The sequence below is a fragment of the Nicotiana attenuata genome, unplaced genomic scaffold (genome assembly GCF_001879085.1).
Source record: "Nicotiana attenuata strain UT unplaced genomic scaffold, NIATTr2, whole genome shotgun sequence".
Lineage (NCBI taxonomy): Eukaryota > Viridiplantae > Streptophyta > Magnoliopsida > Solanales > Solanaceae > Nicotiana > Nicotiana attenuata.
In genome coordinates this window covers 62,446-84,451 of record NW_017671597.1, presented here as the reverse complement: position 1 = coordinate 84,451, position 22,006 = coordinate 62,446, and the positions used below count along the sequence as shown (strand labels likewise).

General features: G+C 36.0%; 1 protein-coding gene across 1 annotated transcript; it reads left to right on the top strand.

The window, feature by feature from the left end:
• The first annotated feature begins 8,241 nt into the window (after positions 1-8,241).
• On the top strand, positions 8,242-20,802 carry LOC109209200 (vacuolar protein sorting-associated protein 51 homolog). The gene is made up of 20 exons (XM_019372418.1): positions 8,242-8,583; positions 9,694-9,833; positions 10,127-10,181; positions 10,318-10,425; positions 11,825-11,923; positions 12,019-12,096; positions 12,336-12,413; positions 13,544-13,681; positions 14,049-14,149; positions 14,279-14,346; positions 16,007-16,080; positions 16,186-16,252; positions 16,785-16,903; positions 17,712-17,969; positions 18,055-18,168; positions 18,851-18,922; positions 19,028-19,078; positions 19,276-19,506; positions 19,585-19,761; positions 19,994-20,802. The coding sequence occupies exons 1-20, from the start codon at positions 8,401-8,403 to the stop codon at positions 20,108-20,110; spliced, it is 2,328 nt and encodes a 775-aa protein (XP_019227963.1). The 5' UTR covers positions 8,242-8,400; the 3' UTR covers positions 20,111-20,802.
• Positions 20,803-22,006: the final 1,204 nt, after the last annotated feature.

Genomic DNA, 22,006 nt, shown 5'->3' with positions numbered 1-22,006 from the left:
CTACGGACTTATTCGCGCGATCAAATCGCCAAAATAACATCATAAACATCGAATCAATCCTCAAAATCCATGATTCCTTCCAAATTTTCATAAAACATCAAATTTCCATTTTAAGTCCGAAACACGTCAAACGACGTCCGTTTTCAACCAAACTTTACAGAAAGTGCTTAAATCATATATAAGACTTGTACCGGGCACCGGAACCAAAATACGGGCCCGATACCATAGCCTTCTAATCAAATTTCGTTTCCAATTTCCTTAATTATTTCCAGAAAATAATTTCACACAAAAATTCATTTCTCGGGCTTGGGACCTCGGAATTCGATTTCGGACATACGCCCAAGTCCCATATTTTCCTACGGACCCTCCAGGACCGTCAAATCACGGGTCCGGGTCCGTTTACCCAAAATGTTGACCGAAGTCAAATTTATTCATTTTAATATCAAAATTTAGCATTTTTCTCATAGAATTCATATTTAAGCTTTCCGGCTACGCGCCCGGACTGCGCATGCAAATCGAGACAATCCTAAATGAGGTTTTCAAGGCCTCGGAAGTACAAAAATGGGTAAGGAAACAGGTGATGACCCTTTGGGTCGTCACATGAGCACTCTTTTATTCTCCATAAAAATAAAAAATTAATTAATTCCTTACACGATAATTCACGTAAAGTTTTTGTACCCCATTTTATATCAACTGAAAGAGTGTGCATTCTTTTTATTTAGTTTTAAAAAGTGTTTCTTTTATATTAATACTATAAATGTAGAATTTTTAATGAGATGTTATGTGAGATACAATAATATAATATATATAATAAAATATCTATTAACCACAAATATTATACAACAAATTCAGGAGATATTAAATTCAATTGTTGTGCCAATGTAATAATACTTATTTCGTTATTTAAACAAATATTGGATTTAGTCTAATACGAATTGTTATTTTTCAATAATTTGTTCTTCTTGTATACGTTTATATTGATCAGCGTAATGCACACGTGCAATGCATATACACTAAAACTAGCTATATTAAAAGCACGAAGGCTCTTAACGAAATGCCATTCGCTTTTTTACCCTTTAAAATATATTATATATTGAATAAAATAGTAATTTAAGTTATGTTTCTAAAATTTAGGGCTTCAAAATAAAATATATTTTGTATATTAAATACTTCCTTATTTGAAGTAGGTAATCCTAATTTTTGGGACATAAAAATCAACTGCTAAAATTTTACCTCAAAGAATCATTAAAAGAAAGAAAAAACCACAAATTCGATTACTAGGTTTTACCTTACACTCTGTTTGGATCACTGTTCCCCGTCGTTTTATAATATATCGTATTGTACTGTATTGAACTGTATCGTATCGTTTTATGAATACAATGTTTGGATAGATTGTATTGTTTCTTGTTGTTAAATAATATTTTGTTGTTTGGTTTGATTGTATCGTACTGTAGTGTAACTGATAAATTTACTAAAACACCTGAGTGCTACATGTAGATTCTTGAACACATTAAAACCATTCTCGAGAGTCATTCTCTCTTATTCATCTGCAAATTACCTGATTTAACGAACAGAACCACTCGTACTTTATTGACACTCCGATACCGTAAAATGAGACCCTCATCCCAATACAACCAAGCAACTTCCTGCTCTATGCACCGAGCATTCTTTACCAACAACAACTCTAGACATTCCGAAATTATCATACCCTATGGAACATAATATAACCTTTGTCGAAATTTTGCTTCACTCGCCCATCCTCGGCTCAATTTCTGCAACTAGAACCGATTCGCCAGCATACCTCGAAACAGAACTAACATAGCACATAACCGTGCGATCAGCTAATCAACAGCAACCTCCCCAACTTGGCTCGAAGCCATATATCAAGACACACTCGATAACCCATAATACTTTTACTCTAATAATGTCACAATATCATAGTGAGATTAAACTCAAATCATCTATCAGTTCGTGAAAACACAGATCATCTAGTACTGTAATTCTCTGCAAACCTCGCATTTATTCCCACCTCAGTTGAGTCCACTCTCTTAAGCGACCCGAATTTTCAAATTTCAACACGTACCCTTCAATTACACATGAGATCTTCTAGCATATGAATAAGGATCATACCACTTAAGAACACTCCGCAGGAGATACCCCACCTGCTTCGCCTCAATTTAGTACTTCAGCATACCTTCCACCATCATATACGTTACACAGTCATCTAGTCTACCTGAGTTTGAACTCATACTGCCACATGCAATGCACTTCACTTCCCAACTAGGAGGTACGACAATGTTCTTCACGCGCCCATAATTCGGGCTACACATCAATCCACAATAGGAGTCGAATCACTTAACAGTTCATCTATTATCCTGCAGACTTCTTCGTCACTACCAAGTCATATAATTACATCTCGCAGTACTAACATACTCATCATATAAATACCAAATCGCCATTCCGGCTAATAGGGGCAATACTGAACATATAAGTTCAAAACACTTGCTCACACAATCAGCACCTCGATGCTCAAGCCATAGGCAAGGATCCGGCCTCAAGTCCTCCAGACTGGCCCAACATACTCACGCAGATTACATCTCGCCCCTCGATCGGGAATCACAAACCATCAAGGCACATATAACACTGAGCGCTCACGTGCGCATACAGACGTGTGGAAGGAATTTCAAGAGTTATATCTCAAGCTGAATCAAGTACGCACGATAAGAATTCCAAGAATGGGAAGTTTTCCTAAAGGTTCTGCAGCTTCTCGAGGATAAATATAGACGTCTCCGTACCGATCCGCGAAACTCTACTAAACCTGCTCATGACTCGTGAGACCTAATAACCTAGGCTCTGATACCAACTTGTCACGACCCAATTTCCATACCCGGTCGTGATGGCGCCTCTCGTGAAGACAAGGCCAGCCAACTAACCCAAATCCTCCCTTTAACAATTATTAAACGTAAATGAATATAAGATACAACTTAATGGCATTAGAAACTGTTAATTACTACCCGACCGGGGTGTCACAAGTCACTAGCATCTAAGGAAACCTTAACACAACTACAGGCCAATAAATATATACAAGTAAAATTTCTGGAAAACAAAAGACAACATCCGGTGCCGCGAACGCTGGCGGTCACCTTGCTCAGCTACAATAACAATACCTTCAATCCGCTAATAACCCGCTACCGGGTAAACGATACCTGCAACTGCACGAGAGGTGCAGGGAGTAAAGTGAGTACTTCCAACTCAGTGAGTAATAAGGGTAAATAATAACTGAGAGGCAAGAAATCACGTAAGAGCACTCCATCATGCTATATAGGACAGTACAACCCTTTGAGAAAACAGTAAAACCGTGAAAAATCATTTAGAAAATATCTGGCTCAGTTTAAAAACCTCTTTTGAAAATATCCTTTTCCAACAGTCAAGCAAATGAATGCGTAATCAGATAGTGCAAGTCCGCACATAAGTCAGCCCCTCGGGCACAGCACTCCATCAACAAATAACACCAGGGTATCTGGTAAACAGTGCAAAAAGTAGCATGGATGCCAATGATATGAGAGTGTTGAATGTCATGACACGTAGTAAAAACAGGAACCAATGCATGAATGCAATGCAATGCACATGACCGCTGCGGCGCGCAACCCGATCCGTTTGGGTACTCGCGCTCACTGTGGGGGTTCAGACTCCGGAGGGGCTCCTACAGCCCAAGCGCAATATCATCATAGTATCGCTGCGGCGTGCAGCCCGATCCATATTCAGTCCAGATCAATGCAAATGAGCCACTCGGGCAATGTCAAGTAATAGCTTTTAACTCAAAACATCAGAAAATGCAATTTAAGTCTTTAAATATTAGCAATATGACTGCACATTTCAAAACTGTGTTTAACTCAGGACTGAAGTCATTTAACATGCTAAGTGTCATGAAAACAGCAATAATAATCCCTAAAGGATTCAAATAATCGGCACGAAGCCCAAAACATGGCAATCAGCCCAAGTCACGATAGCATCAAGCAGGTTTTAGTCAATTACGCAGTAAAATCAACAACCGGGACGGACCAAGTCACCATCCCCAACGGTGCTCTACCCCACGCTCATACCTGGCGTGCAAGTCACCACAATACAGCACTGTGATGTGCAAATCCGGGGTTTCAAACCCTCAGGATATCATTTACAAGTATTACTCACCTCTAGCCGGCCGAAGACTAGCTCGCAATTCCCTTTCCTCTCGAATCGACCTCCTCGCACGTCGAATCTGGCCAAAACCACAACGAATACGTTACAATGTGCCAAAGAAACATAACCCAATCGAAAAGACTCGAAAAATATCGAAAATCGCGAAATTAGCAAAACCCGAGCCCCGGGCTCACTTCTCGAAATCCAGAAAACTTTACATCAAAACGATCTTTATCTCGCCACGAGTCTATACATATCAAACTCACAAGAATCGGAGTCCATTTGACCCCTCAAATCATCAATTTAAGCTCTCTTAAGTTTCAAGCCCTAACCTCCATTTTTAGCATTTAATCCCTTAAATTTCAGTGTTCAATCCATGATATTACACTATATAAACATAATCCGAGTCCAATAGTTCATACCTGATGAAGCCCCTTCGAATTCTCTTCAAAATCGCCCAAGAAACCGCCTAAGCCGAAGTCCAAAATATTTTTCTTCTCTTTCCAATTCGTGAACCACTGTTCACTTAAACCCACACCGTTTTTCCGCTTCTGCGGTTAATATGCCGCACCTGCGGTCACCGCGTATGCGACCAAACGATCGCTTCTGCGATCTCACTTAAATTCCCCCGGACCGCTTATGCGGTCTAGAACCGCTTCTGCGGTCGCCGCATTTGCGGATCCACGTCCGCTTCTGCGGAAAACCCTGGTCCCTCAAGGACCAGTTCTGCGACCAATACGCCGCATCTGCGGAACCGCTTATGCGGTCCCTTTTCCGCAGATGCGGAAATGACAGAACCAGCAAACTTCAAACATGCAACAAACTCCGAATTCTCCGTTTAACCACCCGAATTCACCCCGAGGCCCCCGGGACCTCAACCAAAAGCACATACATGATCTACCTTATTCAAACTCGCTCGAACCATCAAAACACTATCGTTAACATCAAAATCCTCAATTATCCTCAAATCAAAGCCTAAGTTTCTTAAAAACTTCCGAATTGCACATTCGATCAAAAACCCGACCAAACGATGTCCGAATGACCTGAAAATTTGCACACATATCCAAAATCACTTAACGAAGCTACAGCAACTCTCGGAATTCCATTCCGACCCCCGGATCAAATTCTCACCCATCCACCGGAATTCGCCAAAATACTAACCTCGCCAATTCAAGCCTAATTCTACACCGGGTCTCCAAAATCAATTCCGATCGCACTCCCAAGTCACAAAAATCATCCCCCGAAGCTAACCGAATCACCGAAAATCACATCCGAGCCTTCTAACTCATAAGTCAACGTCCGGTTGACCTTTCCAACTTAAGCCTTCCTTAAAGAGACTAAGTGTCTCATTTCCTATCCAAACCAATTCAATTCAACTATAACTCACTCGTTGCTGATAATGAAACATGAAGAAGCAGTAAATGGGGGAAACGGGGCTGTAATACATGAGACGACGGGTCGGGTCGTCACAATGGAGAAGCGACAGAAGAACAAAACGAGTTTTTCACGTATGTAGGTTATTATATAGGTTATATTTGGGATGCTGTCTTTGAGAATTTATATAGGTTATTAGACTTCACGTAGAATTCTATTATAGAATTATATGAGAAAGAGACTTTGCTATTATTTAAAATAAATAAAAAAGGTAAAGGGTAAAATAGAATTATAAAGTAATAAGTTAGGGCATAATTAGAAAGAAAAATAGGAAATAATCCCACCACACTAAATTGGCTGTTTCAAAAAATGAGACTTTTCATTGTTCCGGAACAATGGATTTAACAATACAATACAACTAATTTTAACTAAACAATCAAAACAAACATTATTCTCGGTAAACAATACAATACGATACAATGGGTAACAACTATCCAAACAAGCTGTTAAAGAATCATTAAAAGAAAGAAAAATCGCAAACATACTTTTACCACGTTTGTTTTTTCATTCCTTTTATTAATAAAACATATGTGTAAAGAATTATTAAAAGAAAGAAAAAAGTCACCAACACACTTTTACTACAGTTTGTTTTTCCATTCTCATTAATAAGACATTCTATTATAATTTTTAATTCTAGAATATTTAATAAAATACTATTAATGAATTAATGTTTACCTATAACAAAAGACTAACTTAAAAAACGCCTTTTTTCATTCCAAACTTGATCTTCATAAACAAAAAAAGAAAATCTAAAGTACCTCCAAATTAATGTTAATCATTATAAAAAAATACTTCATTTAATAAGTCATTTAATTATTTTTATAATAATTAGAAGTTTAAAATTAATAGAAATTTTATTTATTAATTTTTTTCTTATTTGGACTGAAAGTACTAATATTTAGAACTTTAAAATATTAAAATTTTACTTATTTCATGTCCAAATGTAAGTATGTACATTATTCTGAGTTATATCAACCAAAAAAGTCGAGTACTTGGAAAAATAGCATAGACAGGAAAAAGAAAAATATGTGTAACCTAAAAAAATTTGAAACAAGTAAATATGTTTTATGTTTAGTTTGATTTGATTTATATGTTTAACAAACAATTTGGTAATAGTTAATTTTTTTTAAATGAAAAAATCAAATTAAAGGAAACCACAAAAACCCCATTTTACGTTTCTTTTCTTTAACTAACTAAAACTAAATTAAATAACAACTCTCAAAATACAAGTGGTCACAAGGAACAATTAAAATATCATTTCATGCATTTTTTGTCAATTTTTAAAAAAAAAAATAACAATGTCTTATTTCAAAGTTCAAAACCAAAATAAGAATATTAGAATTCCACAACTTTAAATTTTAAGTTTATGTACTACTCTTTTGAAAACAAAACTAATTAGCCTGCTTCAGCAAGCTCCAAAATACACTTATTTTGAAAAGTATCTTTTATCATTAGTGCTTTTGAAAAAAATAGTTTTGGAGAAAAATATTTTACTTGATTAATATCTTATTTACTTTTTTAACTTCTAAAAGCACATTATACAATTAAAAAAATTTATTTACAAGCTTGGACAAATACCTAACTCTGTGAAATAAGCATTTGTTAAATTAAAAACATAATCACTTTTGGCTTCCTTGGCCAAACAGGGGATTAATTCACTGGTGGTCATCAAACTATGTGTTTATTTTACAAAAGTCACTATTTTATTTTTGTTACTTAAAAGTCACTCAACTTAATCTTTTTCACTTAAAAGTCATTCTAGCTCAAAACTATGAAATATTCTACAAATAAATTGATATGACATTAAATGTAATTAAAAAATCTGAAATAATGTCACGTCAGCTTAAATTACTATACACATTTTAGTCTAATTTTCCCCTCAACTTCGCTTGACCCTAACCCAAATAGGTTAAGATAAAAAATCACGTAATAAAATACACTATGTGGTTACTCTTTGAATTAGGTCCTTTAATCTAATAATTAGGTTTTCTAAATTTCTTTGTAGGTCTTGGTCGTACCAATGAAATATTATACCGTGTCTTTCTTTTGTCCAAATTATTAATGCTATAGGCTGCTTGTGACTATTGCAGTGTATATTAATAACTTCCTTTATACACTTTAGTTGTGGGTGTTGCTAAGTGAATAATATTTTTGTTTATTAATATTGTTTAATAAGCAATATTTTGATATTGTGGTAGTACTTTAACTTCATGAAAAATTATAAAATAATCTAAAGGATGCAAAAACTAGTTCTATTCATATTTTTATGGACTTTTAGGGCAGTGATGACATTAAAGTTATTTTATAAAGAATTTTTTAGCATAAAATGATTGTTCATGTCTTTTCCTTTTGATGGTCTAATATTAATACTCCCTCATTAATATTGGGTATGGTCAAATGGGGTTGAAGGGAAATAAGCCAAATTGGGTATGGTCATTTAAGCGATGTGGTATTATTATTAGATTTTTTAAATAAATTTAATGCCAAGTCATATTTTTTGTAGAATATTTTATAGGTTTTGAGTTAGAATGACTTTTAAGTGAAAAATACAAAATTGAGTAACTTTTAGGTAATAAAAAATAGAATAGTGACTTTTGTGAAATAGATATATAGTTGGATGAGCACCGCTCAAATTAACCCGCCAAACAGGCTATAAACATGCAATCGGATCAGAATTATCAGATTTAGCATCAATTCACAGGGAGTTTTCCAGTCGAATTTAGAGTTAGCAGACGAAGAACATAGGCATTCTGTTAGAAAACTTTCTCCGAAAAAATTGAAGAAAAAATGGGGGAAGACGATGTGCCGCTGGACGATAAAGCAAAGAGAATGAGAGATCTGTTATCAAGCTTCTATTCTCCTGATCATCCTAATTCTACTTCAATGTCGCCCAAAGCTACTTCCCGATTCGCTACATTGGATACCATCAACACCACCTCATTCGACGCCGATCAATACATGAACCTTCTTGTATGCATCTCATCCTTCCCACACTTAGTGTATTATTTCCCCCCCATAATACTCTGTCCGTTCCATTTATATGATTGTTAGTGAGTTTAAAATTGTAGTTTGACGTATACATTATGTTAGTGGTAATGGACGAAAATATTAAAGTAAATGAATATATTACCCCTATTAATATAGAATGATGATATATATCTAAGAACATCCCAAAGTGGAAGACTGATATATAAATTCTAATGGAGGGAGTGTTATGAGAGATATTTTTTTTATGGTGACACATTTCTTCATTGTCTGTATTATATTTGTGTAATCACAAATTATAATTCCCTATACTACTGTGCGACCATATTATGATCCCATGTAAAGTCCACTTTATTATGATTCACAATACGTCTTTCTTTCAATGCACCAGTCTTCACAAATAGGAATGGAGTAAGTAATATGAGACGTGGTTTATGCTGACCCATTTTAGCTAGTAAGTATCCCCTTTTTGTAATAGCAGGGTTAGAGTTCTCTGTACTACTTTGTGCGCATGTTATGATCTCACTTCGAGTCCATTTATCGCGATTCACAGTATGTCTTTAGTTGTACTTATCTGCCAAAATGGATGAGTGCCATATAAATTGGAATTGAAGGAGTAATGTGAAAGGTGGTTTGTATTGACCCTAATCACTATGGTATAGTTCCCTGTACTACTATGTGACCATGTTATGATCCAATGTTGAATCCCTTTATTATGATTCACAAGACGTCTTTCAATGTACCTATCTGCATCTTACTGTAGCATATATGTAACCTTATCCAAACAAAACAAAACAAAAAAAGGAAAAGAAAAGAAAAGAAAGAGAGTATAACATATATGTTTGGAAACAAAACTGCCGTAACTCTTTAAAGAAATGACAGAAAACTTTATGTGGAGATCATGGTTAGTTTCCTTAACTTAATGTGTTCTTCTGAAAGACTTCTGGCTTCGCATATGAAATGCTTATGTTCTATTTTATCAGAGAGATTGTCACTAATCTTTTTTCTCTGTCCTGGAGTTAGCTATTCTCTTAATGATTCCATTGTCTTTGAAAAGATGATTGACTAGATAACGTGATTTTTCTGCATATATAGGTGCAGAAGTCCAATTTGGAAGGTTTGCTTCAGAGGCATGTTGAAATGGCTGCTGAGATTAAGAATCTTGATACGGACCTGCAGATGTTGGTATATGAAAATTACAACAAGTTTGTAAGTGCCACAGACACTATTAAAAGGTAAACCTTTTCTTTTCAAGTAGCTTTAAGATATGAGCTATTTCATCATGTTAGTGGCAGATACTTGGGTACAATCGCAACTGAATTCTAACTTAGTGCGTCGAGCTTTTTATGGCATTATCAGCCGTGCCATGGTTCCTGAATAATTGAGAAGAAATGAAGTAGCTTCATCAGTCTTGCATTGTTATGCTTGGCCTCAGATCGGATGTTGATATCACGATTGACAGGGTTTAATTTTTCTGCACTCTCTTTTGGCATGTTGGCGCAGAACTTACTTAATGATTTCTTTTCAGGATGAATAACAATATTGTTGGCATGGAAACAAATATGGAACAACTGCTTGAAAAGGTTTTATTTTCTTTCTTTCCTTTCTTCTAGTTGTCCAAAGAATTATTTGCTTTATTTGGTTTTACTTTTGACTCAGGAAGTAAAAGCTGAAAAGGAATTGTGTGCAAAGTATTAGATGTCTTTCAATTGTTTGCAGATAATGTCCGTTCAATCTAGAAGTGATGGGGTTAATACTTCTCTTTTTGAGAAGAGAGAGCACATTGAAAAATTGCATCGGACCCGCAATCTTCTACGGAAAGTTCAGGTACTAAAGTGAGTTATTAAGCTAGAAGATTTTAATTTGATGCATCTCTACAGGTGTTCATATAGCAATCTTCAGAACTAAATGAATCTTGCTCTTTCTGATTATTGAAAAAGGAATAAGCCATTTCCATTTCTACACTCCTGATTTGCGAGCTGCTTAATTATCAAATGTTTATGATTAAAGTAAGGGCATGAGATGGTGATTGGCAGTGAATTTGTATGTTAGAGTGTCCCGCATTGGTTGAAAGAGACTGTTGTCTTCTCGTATGCTCATGGACAATCCTCAATTCCTCACTCCATGAGCTAGCTTGTTAGTTGAGTTAGACCAAGTCCATGGTATCAGAGCCAAACACATCTACATTGTTGTGTTTTCCAGTGTTGGGCTCACATTTTTTCATTACATTAAATAATTATAGGGAAGGGGAAGAGGAAAAGGGGTGGCAAGATTTCGTTCCCACACCGATTGTATAGAAAATTTCCCTATGTTCCACTTGTCCAGACTTGGGCATGCCGCATATGGGGGAGAATTGTACCGGCACTGATTTTATGGAAAATTTCCCTACGTCCCAGTTGTCCAGACCTGGGCATGCCTTTTAGGGGGGGGGGGGGGGGATGGGGGAGGGCGGAGGGGCGTGCGTGTTCCCACATTAGTTGAGGAAATGAGTTGTCTCCTAATATGGTCTTGAACAATTCTCACCTCATAGGCTAGCTTTTGGAGTTGAATTAGGCTCAAAGTCCATTTTCTTAACATTGTAATTAGATTAAGATATTAATTGAAGAATAAAGGAATAAGCCATTCTGTACCCTGATGAAAAGTGGAACAAAATAATCAGCCATTATTTACCGGCCTGATCTTTGGAGCTGTTTAATTGTTCATTATATGTGATGACATGATTGTATGAGGGGCATGTGAAGGTGATTGCCGATGAAATGATTGATGAAGTTGTAAACTATACCTGTTGTTAATGAAAATACAAAATACTCTCTCGATCTTATTTTATATGACCCTATTTGACGGGAGTTTAAGATGCTAAATTCACTTATTTATTATATTTGTATTAGCATAATGGAAGAAACAATAAGTTTGAGAGAAATTATCATATCACAGTTAACATTTGAATAGTGTAATGTACTTGAATTCTTATAAGTTGTGAAAGTTGTATAGAAATAGTATGGTGTCAAACATGTTGTGGCGTCCCAAAATCAAATGAATTATAAATTGGGATGGAGAGAGTGCATTATTATTTGGCAACAGAATAGACTTTTGATTCAGCTCATCATATCACTTTCTTTGGTGAGACAGATAATTTTCAGTTTTATGTTTATGCTGCTATAATGCAAGTATTATTTCCTGGCCATGATTGAGTGACACAGATTTTCTCTTCTTTGGAAAAAAGCAGTTCATATACGATCTACCTGCTAGGTTAGCAAAGTGCATCAAATCAGAAGCCTATGCTGATGCAGTAAAATACTATACAGGAGCCATGCCCATTTTCAAGGTTTGTAGGGATCCTTGGGTCCACAACTTCAACCTTTTCATGATATCATTGCGTTTAAAAATCTTAGTTTTGCTGATGGTACTTATTTGTACTAGGCATATGGGGACTCTTCATTCCAGGAGTGCAAACGAGCCTCAGAAGAAGCAGTTGCTATCATTATTAAAGCCTTGCAGGTCTGTGAGTGATCCAATTTCTTGGTTGGGAGTGGCCACTTTATTCGGTGGAGGTAGTTATAGTGTTTGTATAATTCCTATGCACCAAGTAGATCCCTTCAACTACTTTTGAAGGAGCATAGGATAAACATAAAGTAGGGAATGCAATTTTCTGGACATGTACCCTACTTATTTGGTTTTACTGTTAAGAAAACACAGTTGGACTTCATGATGCATATTACTTCTTGTTTGCTTTTCAGGGCAAGGTATTCTCGGATTCCGAATCCATACAAGCCAGGGCAGAGGCTGTTATGCTCCTTAAGCAATTAGATTTTCCGGTCTGTACCACGCCTCCTCCTCCCCCCTCCCTCGGCTGGGGGGGGGGGTCATCTACTTATTGTCTTCTGGTGCATGTGGTTCACTTTGGTCTAGAACTGATTTGAGATGAAATTTTTGATTTTTCATAAGAATCTCCATCTCCTTCCATAGAAGCAAAATATGTATTACAAAGTTCCCTCGTTCCCATTTTTATGTCACAGTCACTTTACCTTTTCGTAAATTTAATTTCTTTGATTATGACATTCACAAACATTTTGTAGTATCTACAAACAAATATTTGGGTCTTTGTCATGCCTCACCCAGTCATTCGGAGGGTGGTGAAGTCAACATTTTAGCCTTATTTATTGTGGCAGTAATTGATTAGAGAGGTCAACCTAAAAGTATTGTTTAACCACTCTTCAACACCTCAAAGGGATAACCCAATGCACTTACCTAAGGCAGTGCAAGGGAGCCCGGGAAGGGCCATACCACATTGGGTCTATTGTGCGCAACTTTACCTAACAATCTAGAATTTCTGCAAGAGGTTGTTTCCACAGTTGAACCTGTCACTTTTTGGTCACACTGCGACACCTCTTGCTGTTGCAACTATGCTGCCCTTCAGTCTTCAACACCTAAAAAATTAAAATATGCTTTCTTTGTGTAATATACCACAAATGACTGCATTTCTTGTTTGGCTTTGTCTTTTCCAAGTAAAGGTTGGAGAATGTGAAGAGTGTCTCAAATAATAGTAAAGGACATATCAGAATTTCTCAATTTATTTTGAGGCTAATTACTATAGTTGGAGACTTGGGATAAGGGAAAACACAACCATTTTGTATGCTGGTCTCATAACATGGAACATGTTGCAGGCTTCTGATAAATATAAGTTCTCTAACGGCAAAAGGGAGAAATAAAAAGAAGAGTAAACTCACCCAGGTTTGGTCTTCAATCTGGTGGACACAACTCGAGAACAATTATCCAAGTTCGTGTAAATATAAAGATTGAGGGACATAAAATTAACTGCATCCCTCTAGATACAACAACTCTGCTATCCTATAATCTTCAAACTTGTAGTGCAATAAAGAGGAGTGGAAGTTCAAATTTCTTGTTGTTGTGACTTTGCCTTTGGAATTATATGTCTATGTTGCAGGTTAATAATTTGAAGGTGCAACTCTTTAAAAAGTTAGAAGAGTTCCTTGTGGACCTCCATCTAGAATCTAAGGAAATAAGACATTCTTCATCAGACCTTGGTGGGATTCCGTTATCGCCTTCTTCTTGTGCTCATGAGGTATGTCAAAGCAATATAATTAATATGCTAGTAATTTTTCCACTTTAAACCTATCAAAAGAAAAAGGGAAGGAATGCAAGACAAAGAGTGCATTTAGTATAAACAATTAATAAACTTCATCTGGCATGACCTTCACATTTGTATGAAAGAGAATATACGTCACTGAGAGAGGTGGCATCTGCTCATGCCGGTATCACATATTTTTCCTCAAAAAAAGAAATGGTGATTTTCTGTCAGTGGGTGGCAATACCAAAGAAAACAGATATGGTAGCTTAAATATGCTTCTGCCAAACTTGGAGTATCACTTATTTTTCTCCTTTCCAGTTCTCGAACTGTACTTGATAAATTGTCCTCTTTACAAATTTAGGCTTCTATTCGTGAATTTGCTGAGGCTGTCCGCGCTTACCGAGTTATTTTCCCTGATTCCGAACAACAGCTCTTTAGACTTGCAAAAAGCTTAGCCACAAAGTATGGGTGCACTTCTTTTTTCCTCCTCTTCGCTTTATGGCTGAACTTGATCTTGCTTTCTGGATATTGTTTGTGCATTAATTTCTAAACCTGATCAGAATAACAGAACACCTCTGTTGAAAACTTTAGGCACTTTGAAGCCACACAACAGTACATCAAGAAGCAGCTTGCTTCAGCAGACCTTGTTGGCATGTTGCGTAAGTTCCACTCGCCATTACTTCCATCGTCACATTTAGTGTTGATCTTTACTTTGTTTTTCATGTTAGGTGCTTCTCCTTCGCCTTTCTCCAGGGATTCATAGCCATCATTATCTTTCACCATTTGCCATCTGCTATTTTTGTAGCACTTGACAAAAACACATTAGTTTAACTCGCTCTATGCTTGGTTAGGTTTAGCATCTAGGACAGTGGGCTGAAGGTTTTAAATTCTCTATGTGCTTTGCTTTTTGTCAAAACGAACTGTTGTTGCTTCTCTCATGTGACCATAAATGATACTGCCTTACAGGCCATCTTACCATCTTCCAACTTGCAAGGCAGCTCAGTCCTATTTGACTTGTACTTGTTATTGTTGTTCTATCTTTGGCAAAATCCTGTCCACTTGTCATTTCAGTAGGAGAATGATGCTTATGCAAGCTTTGTGCTCAAGAGCACTTTTGGAAATGTTGATTCATACATGGCTGAAACGCAATGTCTCTAGGGAAGATACTGTCTTCTTTTCTTGGTTAATTTCATGCAAGGTCGCTAAACTTTATATGTTGTATCACTAAAGTCACAAAACTATTTTTTGTCTCATTAAAGTCACTGAACAATGTGTTAGTTGCGCAGAAAATACAATTCGCTGAAGTATTTTTTGTGACTTTACTGATACAACAGGTAAAACTTAGTGACCATGTGTGATATTACCTGGAGTTTGGTTCGGAAATATTATGATATGCTAATGCAGAAGGACAATAAGAGAAGCTAATACCAAGAGGAACACACACTCATATTTTGAAGAATTGTGATTCTCCTTTCTAGTTGATACTTTCTATGTTTCTCACTTGGTTTTGAGGATCATTTAGGCCTGGATTAACTCTTGATTCTTTTAGTTGGTTTTGTCTTATGTAAGTATTTAGCTTTTTAATTGTCACAAAAAACTTTCTAGTGAAATGCTACTGTAACCTAGCTATTAGTTTTGTCGAAAGTGTGCTTGAACCCCAAAGTGAGGTGCAAGGCAAGCTAGGGTCTTCCCTTAGCTTAGGTGGTGCTTCAGCAAAGATGCCAAGGTGTTACAGTATGCGTCTCACCAAACCCTGTCAATGACTACTTTTTTTGAAAGGTCAAAGTTTTATCAGGCTCATGATCATGAAGAGGCAGCACTAAACAATAATTTTTGCCAAGAAAGCAAGTTTTTGATTGATTAGGAACATTGTGATGAATATGATTGTAATTACTAAATCTATATGTAATACAAACTTTAGTACAAGAAAACCAGTCTACAAATCTTTATTTATCCCCCAAAAAACAATTGAATCAGAATGCATCTTTGCATTTACATCAGAAATTTAAGATGGTTTCCGAATTTGATTGACTCGGTTTTTAACTTCATATATTTCTCTTAATTACAGTATTCCAATTCTTCTACCCTTATAATTGTTGTTTGTTTTCATGGTTATTGATTGACAAGTGTGTGTATGTGTATGTATAACTATTAGTTTTTTGTGTTTTATTTAAGCTTAGCACTCAAAACCTTCTACACCTTGCTTTTCTACCTTTTCGTTTTTTATCGCACTGGCTCTTTGTAGACACCACTTATGCACGTAGTGACTGCTAATTATGGTCTGTTGCAAATTGTTCTTTTACTTACATTTTTCCTCAGGGGTAACTTGGACACATGTGCTTCTGATGGATGAAGTGCTGCCAGAGGCTGGTCTACGTGATTTTACATTTGAGGTTGCTTATAATAGAAATGAACACTATATGGATTCATCTTGTTCGACTGAGGTCTGTTGTTACAGTGATGGGTTTGGTATATCTGATAAATCCTGTGTGTTTCAGGCTGCTCATGTTGCTATCAAACAATATGTTGCTAGCAGATTTAGTCATCTTCTGCTCGATTTTTCAGGTATATCCTTTTAAACTGGCACTGCTGGATAAAAAATCTAAAACTTGACTCATACTAAATATGCTAGGTTTTAGGTTTAAGAGATATAACGGAATTTTTAAGAAGGATGTGCAAAACGGAAAACTACTAATTTGCACAAAGTAAATCCAGAACCTCATTATTTCTTCTTAGATATCTACTCTGTCCTATATTGGATCTTCTGAATCGTGACGTGATTTAGCAAAGTTTATCAAGAAGATAACCAAAATAATTTAGATTATCATTTGTCTTTTAGGGGATAAAAACTGGCAAATATTCTTCAGAAGTCTGAGGTCCATCTTATATGTTGTATCATCTGATATTCAGAACTTAATGCACAAATTGTGACTATCTTTTTATGATATTATTTGGGTTAATCCAAAATCTTAACTTCCTTTAGATGGTACATTAGTTCTATCAAAGAAAATGACCTTTAATATGAAACCACTTGTTTGACATGAGCTCTAAACTAGTCCGAGTTTGACTGTTGCTTTACTTTCTTTTAAATTGGCAGGCACTCTTGTAAAAGTCCATGATAATCAAAAGGGTGTAATTGAGGAAGAGTATCCTTTGCAGGTTGCCCTTGAGATCAGCAAAAATGCATTAGTTCAAGGCAGCATGGATGCCTTACTGGTAAAAGTAGTTCTGTGGCTTTATATGAATTAAGAACTTATCGTGAATCTCTGTATCAAAAATTCATAAGTTGGTTCAAAGGTTATCAAAGCTGCTGTCCTTTTAGTTTTCAGTGGGACTGGTTCTTAAAGCTGGTTTCTGATGATTGGTTTCGTACCTAGCCTCCGTATTTCTTTTCTTTCACCATTTGATTCTACCCAGAGAATGATTTAAGAATTGTAGAAAACATGTGGAATTACTAGATCAAAGAGGATTTCCGCCAAACCTATGAATGGAGCTATAGTGTTGGCGAATCCCTTGGGAACTAAAATGATATTACAAGGTATAGGTAAGAACCATGTACCAGTAACACCGAGTGAGTTCTTTTTCAGGTGGATTATTCTGTGATATGCATCTAGAGCTTCTTGAATAGTGGAGTTCTGTGAACCAAAGTCTTTACTGATGAAGTTATGTTACTACATGAAATGAGGGTGCATTAAAATTTTCTGCCGCTATAACTACTGACCTACTTCGATCTTTGCTGCTATAAAGGGTAACTCTAAGTTTGATCTCAAGTAACAGACAGACAGTTTTTATGATGCCAAAAATATCAGGAAGGTGACTCAACTGTACGAAAGACGTTGCCAAAATGACTGAGCATACCTCCTAAATTTTTTTATTTTGGAAAAAGCTAAGATCAGAAAGTAGCAATGGGTAAAACTAGCACCATAGCATCTTGACTTCAGATACACTCTATCAGAGTGCAGCTTCTAGATTTCCAGTCAATTGTGTACTTATTGTACTTTTACTTTGATTTTTCGTATAACAGGATTTCCGTCGACTTCTTGATGAGAACTTGGAAGTGCTATCAGCGTTGACAGACTTGATCATTGACTGGGTGCAAGAAGGATTTCAGGACTTCTTCAGGAAGCTTAATGACCAATTTCTCGTGCTTTCGGGAAAGAAATATTCAGCTAATCAGGACCTTATCTTTGGGGAGGGTGATAAAGTACTTCCTGGGCTTGTTCTTTTGCTGGCTCAGCTCTCTGTTTTCATTGAGCAAAATGCCATTACCAGAATTAGCGAGGCAAGGAGTTGTCTAATCATTACCTCAGTATAGTTACCTTATCTGCCCCATCTAAATGAGCTTTTTGAATTTCTCAAAATTTCAGGAAATATCTTCTTTGTCTGGTGGTGGGTCTCGGGGCCATGACAATGGTCCAGCTTTTATTCCTGCAGAAATCTGTCGTATCTTCCAATCAGCTGGTGAAGAACTCTTGCAGCATGTATGTATCTGAATTCTGAACATTTTCGTACTTCTACAAACATCTCCCTGTTATTTGTTTTACTGGTTGACTTTGCCAGAGGTGTATGGATTAATTTATTTGATCTATAGAGGAAGTTTACTTTGTCTAGTTTTTGCTGTTTCATAATTGTATTTAGTAGCTTTGATACCCATTTAGGCCTTCGATGATAAACTCATGTCATAGCAAATGTATACTGCCAGAGTCTTTCATTGGGACGGAGAGGTTATTGCAGTATACAAAAACAGCATTTCCATTGTTTTTGCTTTTCTGATAAGTTACAAAACCATATATTCTTATTTCACTTCATTAGTCACAAAAACAATATTTTTTTGTTTTGGATATATGAGTTTATTTTTTCTGGGAATCAATTTTAGGTCTAGCCTGCAAACTTTGTCAGTCATTTCCATTTAAGTTGCTATTCTCCATTTTATTGTGAAAATTGGAGCACCTGAATCACTGAGCATACGGTGCTAAATTTTTCTGTATGAATTATGTTATTTATATTAATGAAAATGAAGCTTGTGATATTTTTTTATTACCTTCGTTGGTAGATAGCTAATAGAGTTTAATCTTTTTTTTCCTCATAACTTTGAGTTACTTTTTAACTAGAGTTTAATTAAAAAAAACTGAGTTTTAACTCTATTTCAATCTCCTGTTTCAGTATATAAGCTTGAAAACTCGGAAGATACTGATTCTGTTGAAGAAGAGGTTTACAACCCCCAATTGGGTTAAGGTAAGCAGACATCGTCAGCTAACACTAATCACTTTTAAGCGCATTATGATGATGGCTTGTGCTAATTTTGCCCTACACTCCTATTTCTATTCCCTCTTTGTATAGCACAAAGAGCCCAGGGAAGTTCATATGTTCATTGATCTGCTTCTCCAAGAGGTAAGTTCTGCGTGTTTCGTCTTCTCTTCTTGTTCCAAGATCAGGTTTTTGTAATAGGATATTGAAGCACCAAGAGGGGCGAAAAGTGGCACCTTTTAACTTATATGACATACACTACAGTTTCTTCTCCAATAATAGTCAATATGACAATAGTTTAGTTGAAAACTTAACCTTTTCCTGTTTGATCTCATTTCCAGCTGGATACAATCCTCAATGAAGTAAAGCAAATATTGCCTGAAGGGCTCCACCGTAAGCATCGGCGTACAGACAGCAACGGGAGTAATACATCTTCTCGTAGTAATCCATTGAGAGATGATAAATTGGTACGTTCAAATACCCAAAAGGCCAGGAGTCAGCTTCTTGAGTCCCATTTAGCAAAATTGTTCAAGCAGAAGATGGAAATTTTTACTAAAGTTGAACACACACAGGTTTGGTTCTAGTGTTTGTAACTTAACAACCTGCAATAATTTTGGAAATCATTGATATAAGAATTACTTAATGTGCAGGAATCCGTCGTAACTGCTATTATCAAACTTTTCTTGAAGAGTTTACAAGAATTTGTCCGACTTCAGACTTTTAACCGAAGTGGATTTCAACAAATTCAGTTGGACATTCATTTTCTTAAGACCACTCTTAAGGATACTGCTGAAGATGAAGCTGCTGTTGATTTTTTGCTTGATGAGGTAAAGACGGAATCTCCTAAGCGTTTGTACTTAACAGCTACTATGTCAATGATTTATACGTGTTTTGCCTTCTTCAGTGACCATCCCTCCCTAGCTCCCTTCCCGACCTCTTTTCCCCCCTCTCCCTTGTATGTTTGACTTTGTAGTATAATCATCTGCATATACTGGAAGTAGCATGCTCCAGCCATTTTTATCTACCAACAAATGATAAAGAGTGTTTCTTGCTGAACAGGTGATTGTTGCTGCTGCTGAACGTTGTCTTGATCCCATTCCTTTGGAATCTGCTATCTTGGACAGGCTTACTCAAGCAAAGTTGGCTAAAAATTCTGAACAGAGTCCTGCTTCATGATAATGTGGGGGGCTGGGAGCTCAAATGCATCGTGCCGCGACTGTTGGCCTTGCTGTAATCAGAAAGCATGCACATGATGCTAAGTACATATTGGAAGGAACATTCACCCTGCTTTGAAGTCTTTGCAGGTAGAGGCGAACTCAAGATTTAAAGTTAATGGGTTCAGAATGGATATGATCTGTCATATCTTTACATTTTTTATTTTTTAAAAACATATGTATAAGTGATTCGAGCAGAAAATAGTGGGTTTAGTTGAACCCCAAAATTTGCTCTAGATTTGCCTCTATTTACAGGCAACATGGCATATACATCTCTTTTATAGAGAATAGAAGCGTTGCCAATTTGCCAGTCAGCTCCACTGTTTTTTTCTTTTACGAATTACGTTGCAGCTGAGTTTATGTGCCTCACTAGTTTGGTGAGGAGCCAACCATGAACGTGGTTGTAGAATTTTCCAAATGGAAGCAGGCGTAGAGTGAATTTCGTAATTTGTAAATTCATTTAATCAAGATGGGTCATTGGTTTTGTTTATTTCCTAAATTCTAAACTAACTGGCTAGGTTGACTTTCACTGTCAACACTGCCAAATTTGATCGTCAAATTGTTATTAACATCTTTAGGGGTCGTTTGATTTGACGACAAGTTATGTTGGGATTAGTTATACTGGATTAGTAATGTTAAAATTTGTTATCCTGATATTATTTCTTATTGACTGTTGGTATGTTGAGATTGTCAATTTTATTAATATCTTGGGATAACTCATCATGGGATTACTATTCCATCATCTGACAGATATAAGTTATTCTGGTACTATTTTTAATCCTGCGACAATTTATCCCAGGATTAGTAACCAAACAAGGGATATGACGTTACTAAATTTTATCCCAAGATTATTTTTGCTTATCCATCGTACCAAGCGACCCCTTAGTCTTTTTGCAGCTAGAAGTTAAATTGTATTCTATACTCTCCTGTTAAGACTTTCAAATTTTTTTGTCTTAATTCAGACATCAATCACCATTATTTTTAAAATAAAATTTACGTAATTAGAAGGTAGATAACAAAAGTATTAGTATACATTACAATTTGTTATAACAAGATATATATATATATATATAGATATATAGATATATATATATGGAAAAAATTGTTTCAATAGCTAAATAATAATGTTATATGAAGAGGAAGATAGTGGAATGATACTTTTGTTACAGTTTAATAAGTGGCCCTACTGCAAAAGGCACTTAATGTAGGACAAATGGAATAATTTATTTGGTATGAGTTACACTTGTAAAAATATAAAAGTAGTCTTGCTTTAATTCATTATAGTTCTTATTTTTACAATTCATCATAGTTTTTTGGTAAACTGTGAATTAGCATTGATAAAAATATACACCTAAAGAGCACCTTGATCACACAGCTTCCCTTTAAGGAGGGGAACTATGTACATTTTAAGCAGATGTAGTCTATCTTTCATTATGTGGGTGACTACAACCTCTGCATTTACAATTACTCCTCTGAAAATTTTCCAGTTTCTAGCCTTCCAAATATGGGTATGCAATTGCAACTATGATTTCTTTCTTTACCTGCTTCCTCTTAATGTTGCCCATAACAAGTTGCATTTCTTCAGCCTTTACCTGAACTCCAGCCCATTGCATTAGGGAATCCCTAACTGTTTTTGACCATGAACATTCCACAAATAAATATTCACTCGTTTCCACCACTTGATCATCACACATGCATCATTTATCAGATTGATTGATACCAGCCCTGATACAAGTCATCATATTGAAGTTCATGTCCATCCGTATTTTCATTCGACTTATTTTTAGTAATCGGTTTTCTATTACTAAGAAGTTGATATATTTTTCCTTCCCGCGATTTAGACAGATCTATCTTCTTA

Bases quoted from the DNA above. Each gene is read 5' to 3' on its own strand.
- LOC109209200 (XM_019372418.1), top strand. From the start codon at position 8,401: ATGGGGGAAGACGATGTGCCGCTGGACGATAAAGCAAAGAGAATGAGA. The intron at 17,970-18,054 runs GCAAGGAGTTGT...TCAAAATTTCAG, and splicing joins CCATTACCAGAATTAGCGAG to GAAATATCTTCTTTGTCTGG. The intron at 19,079-19,275 runs GTAAGTTCTGCG...TCTCATTTCCAG, and splicing joins TTGATCTGCTTCTCCAAGAG to CTGGATACAATCCTCAATGA.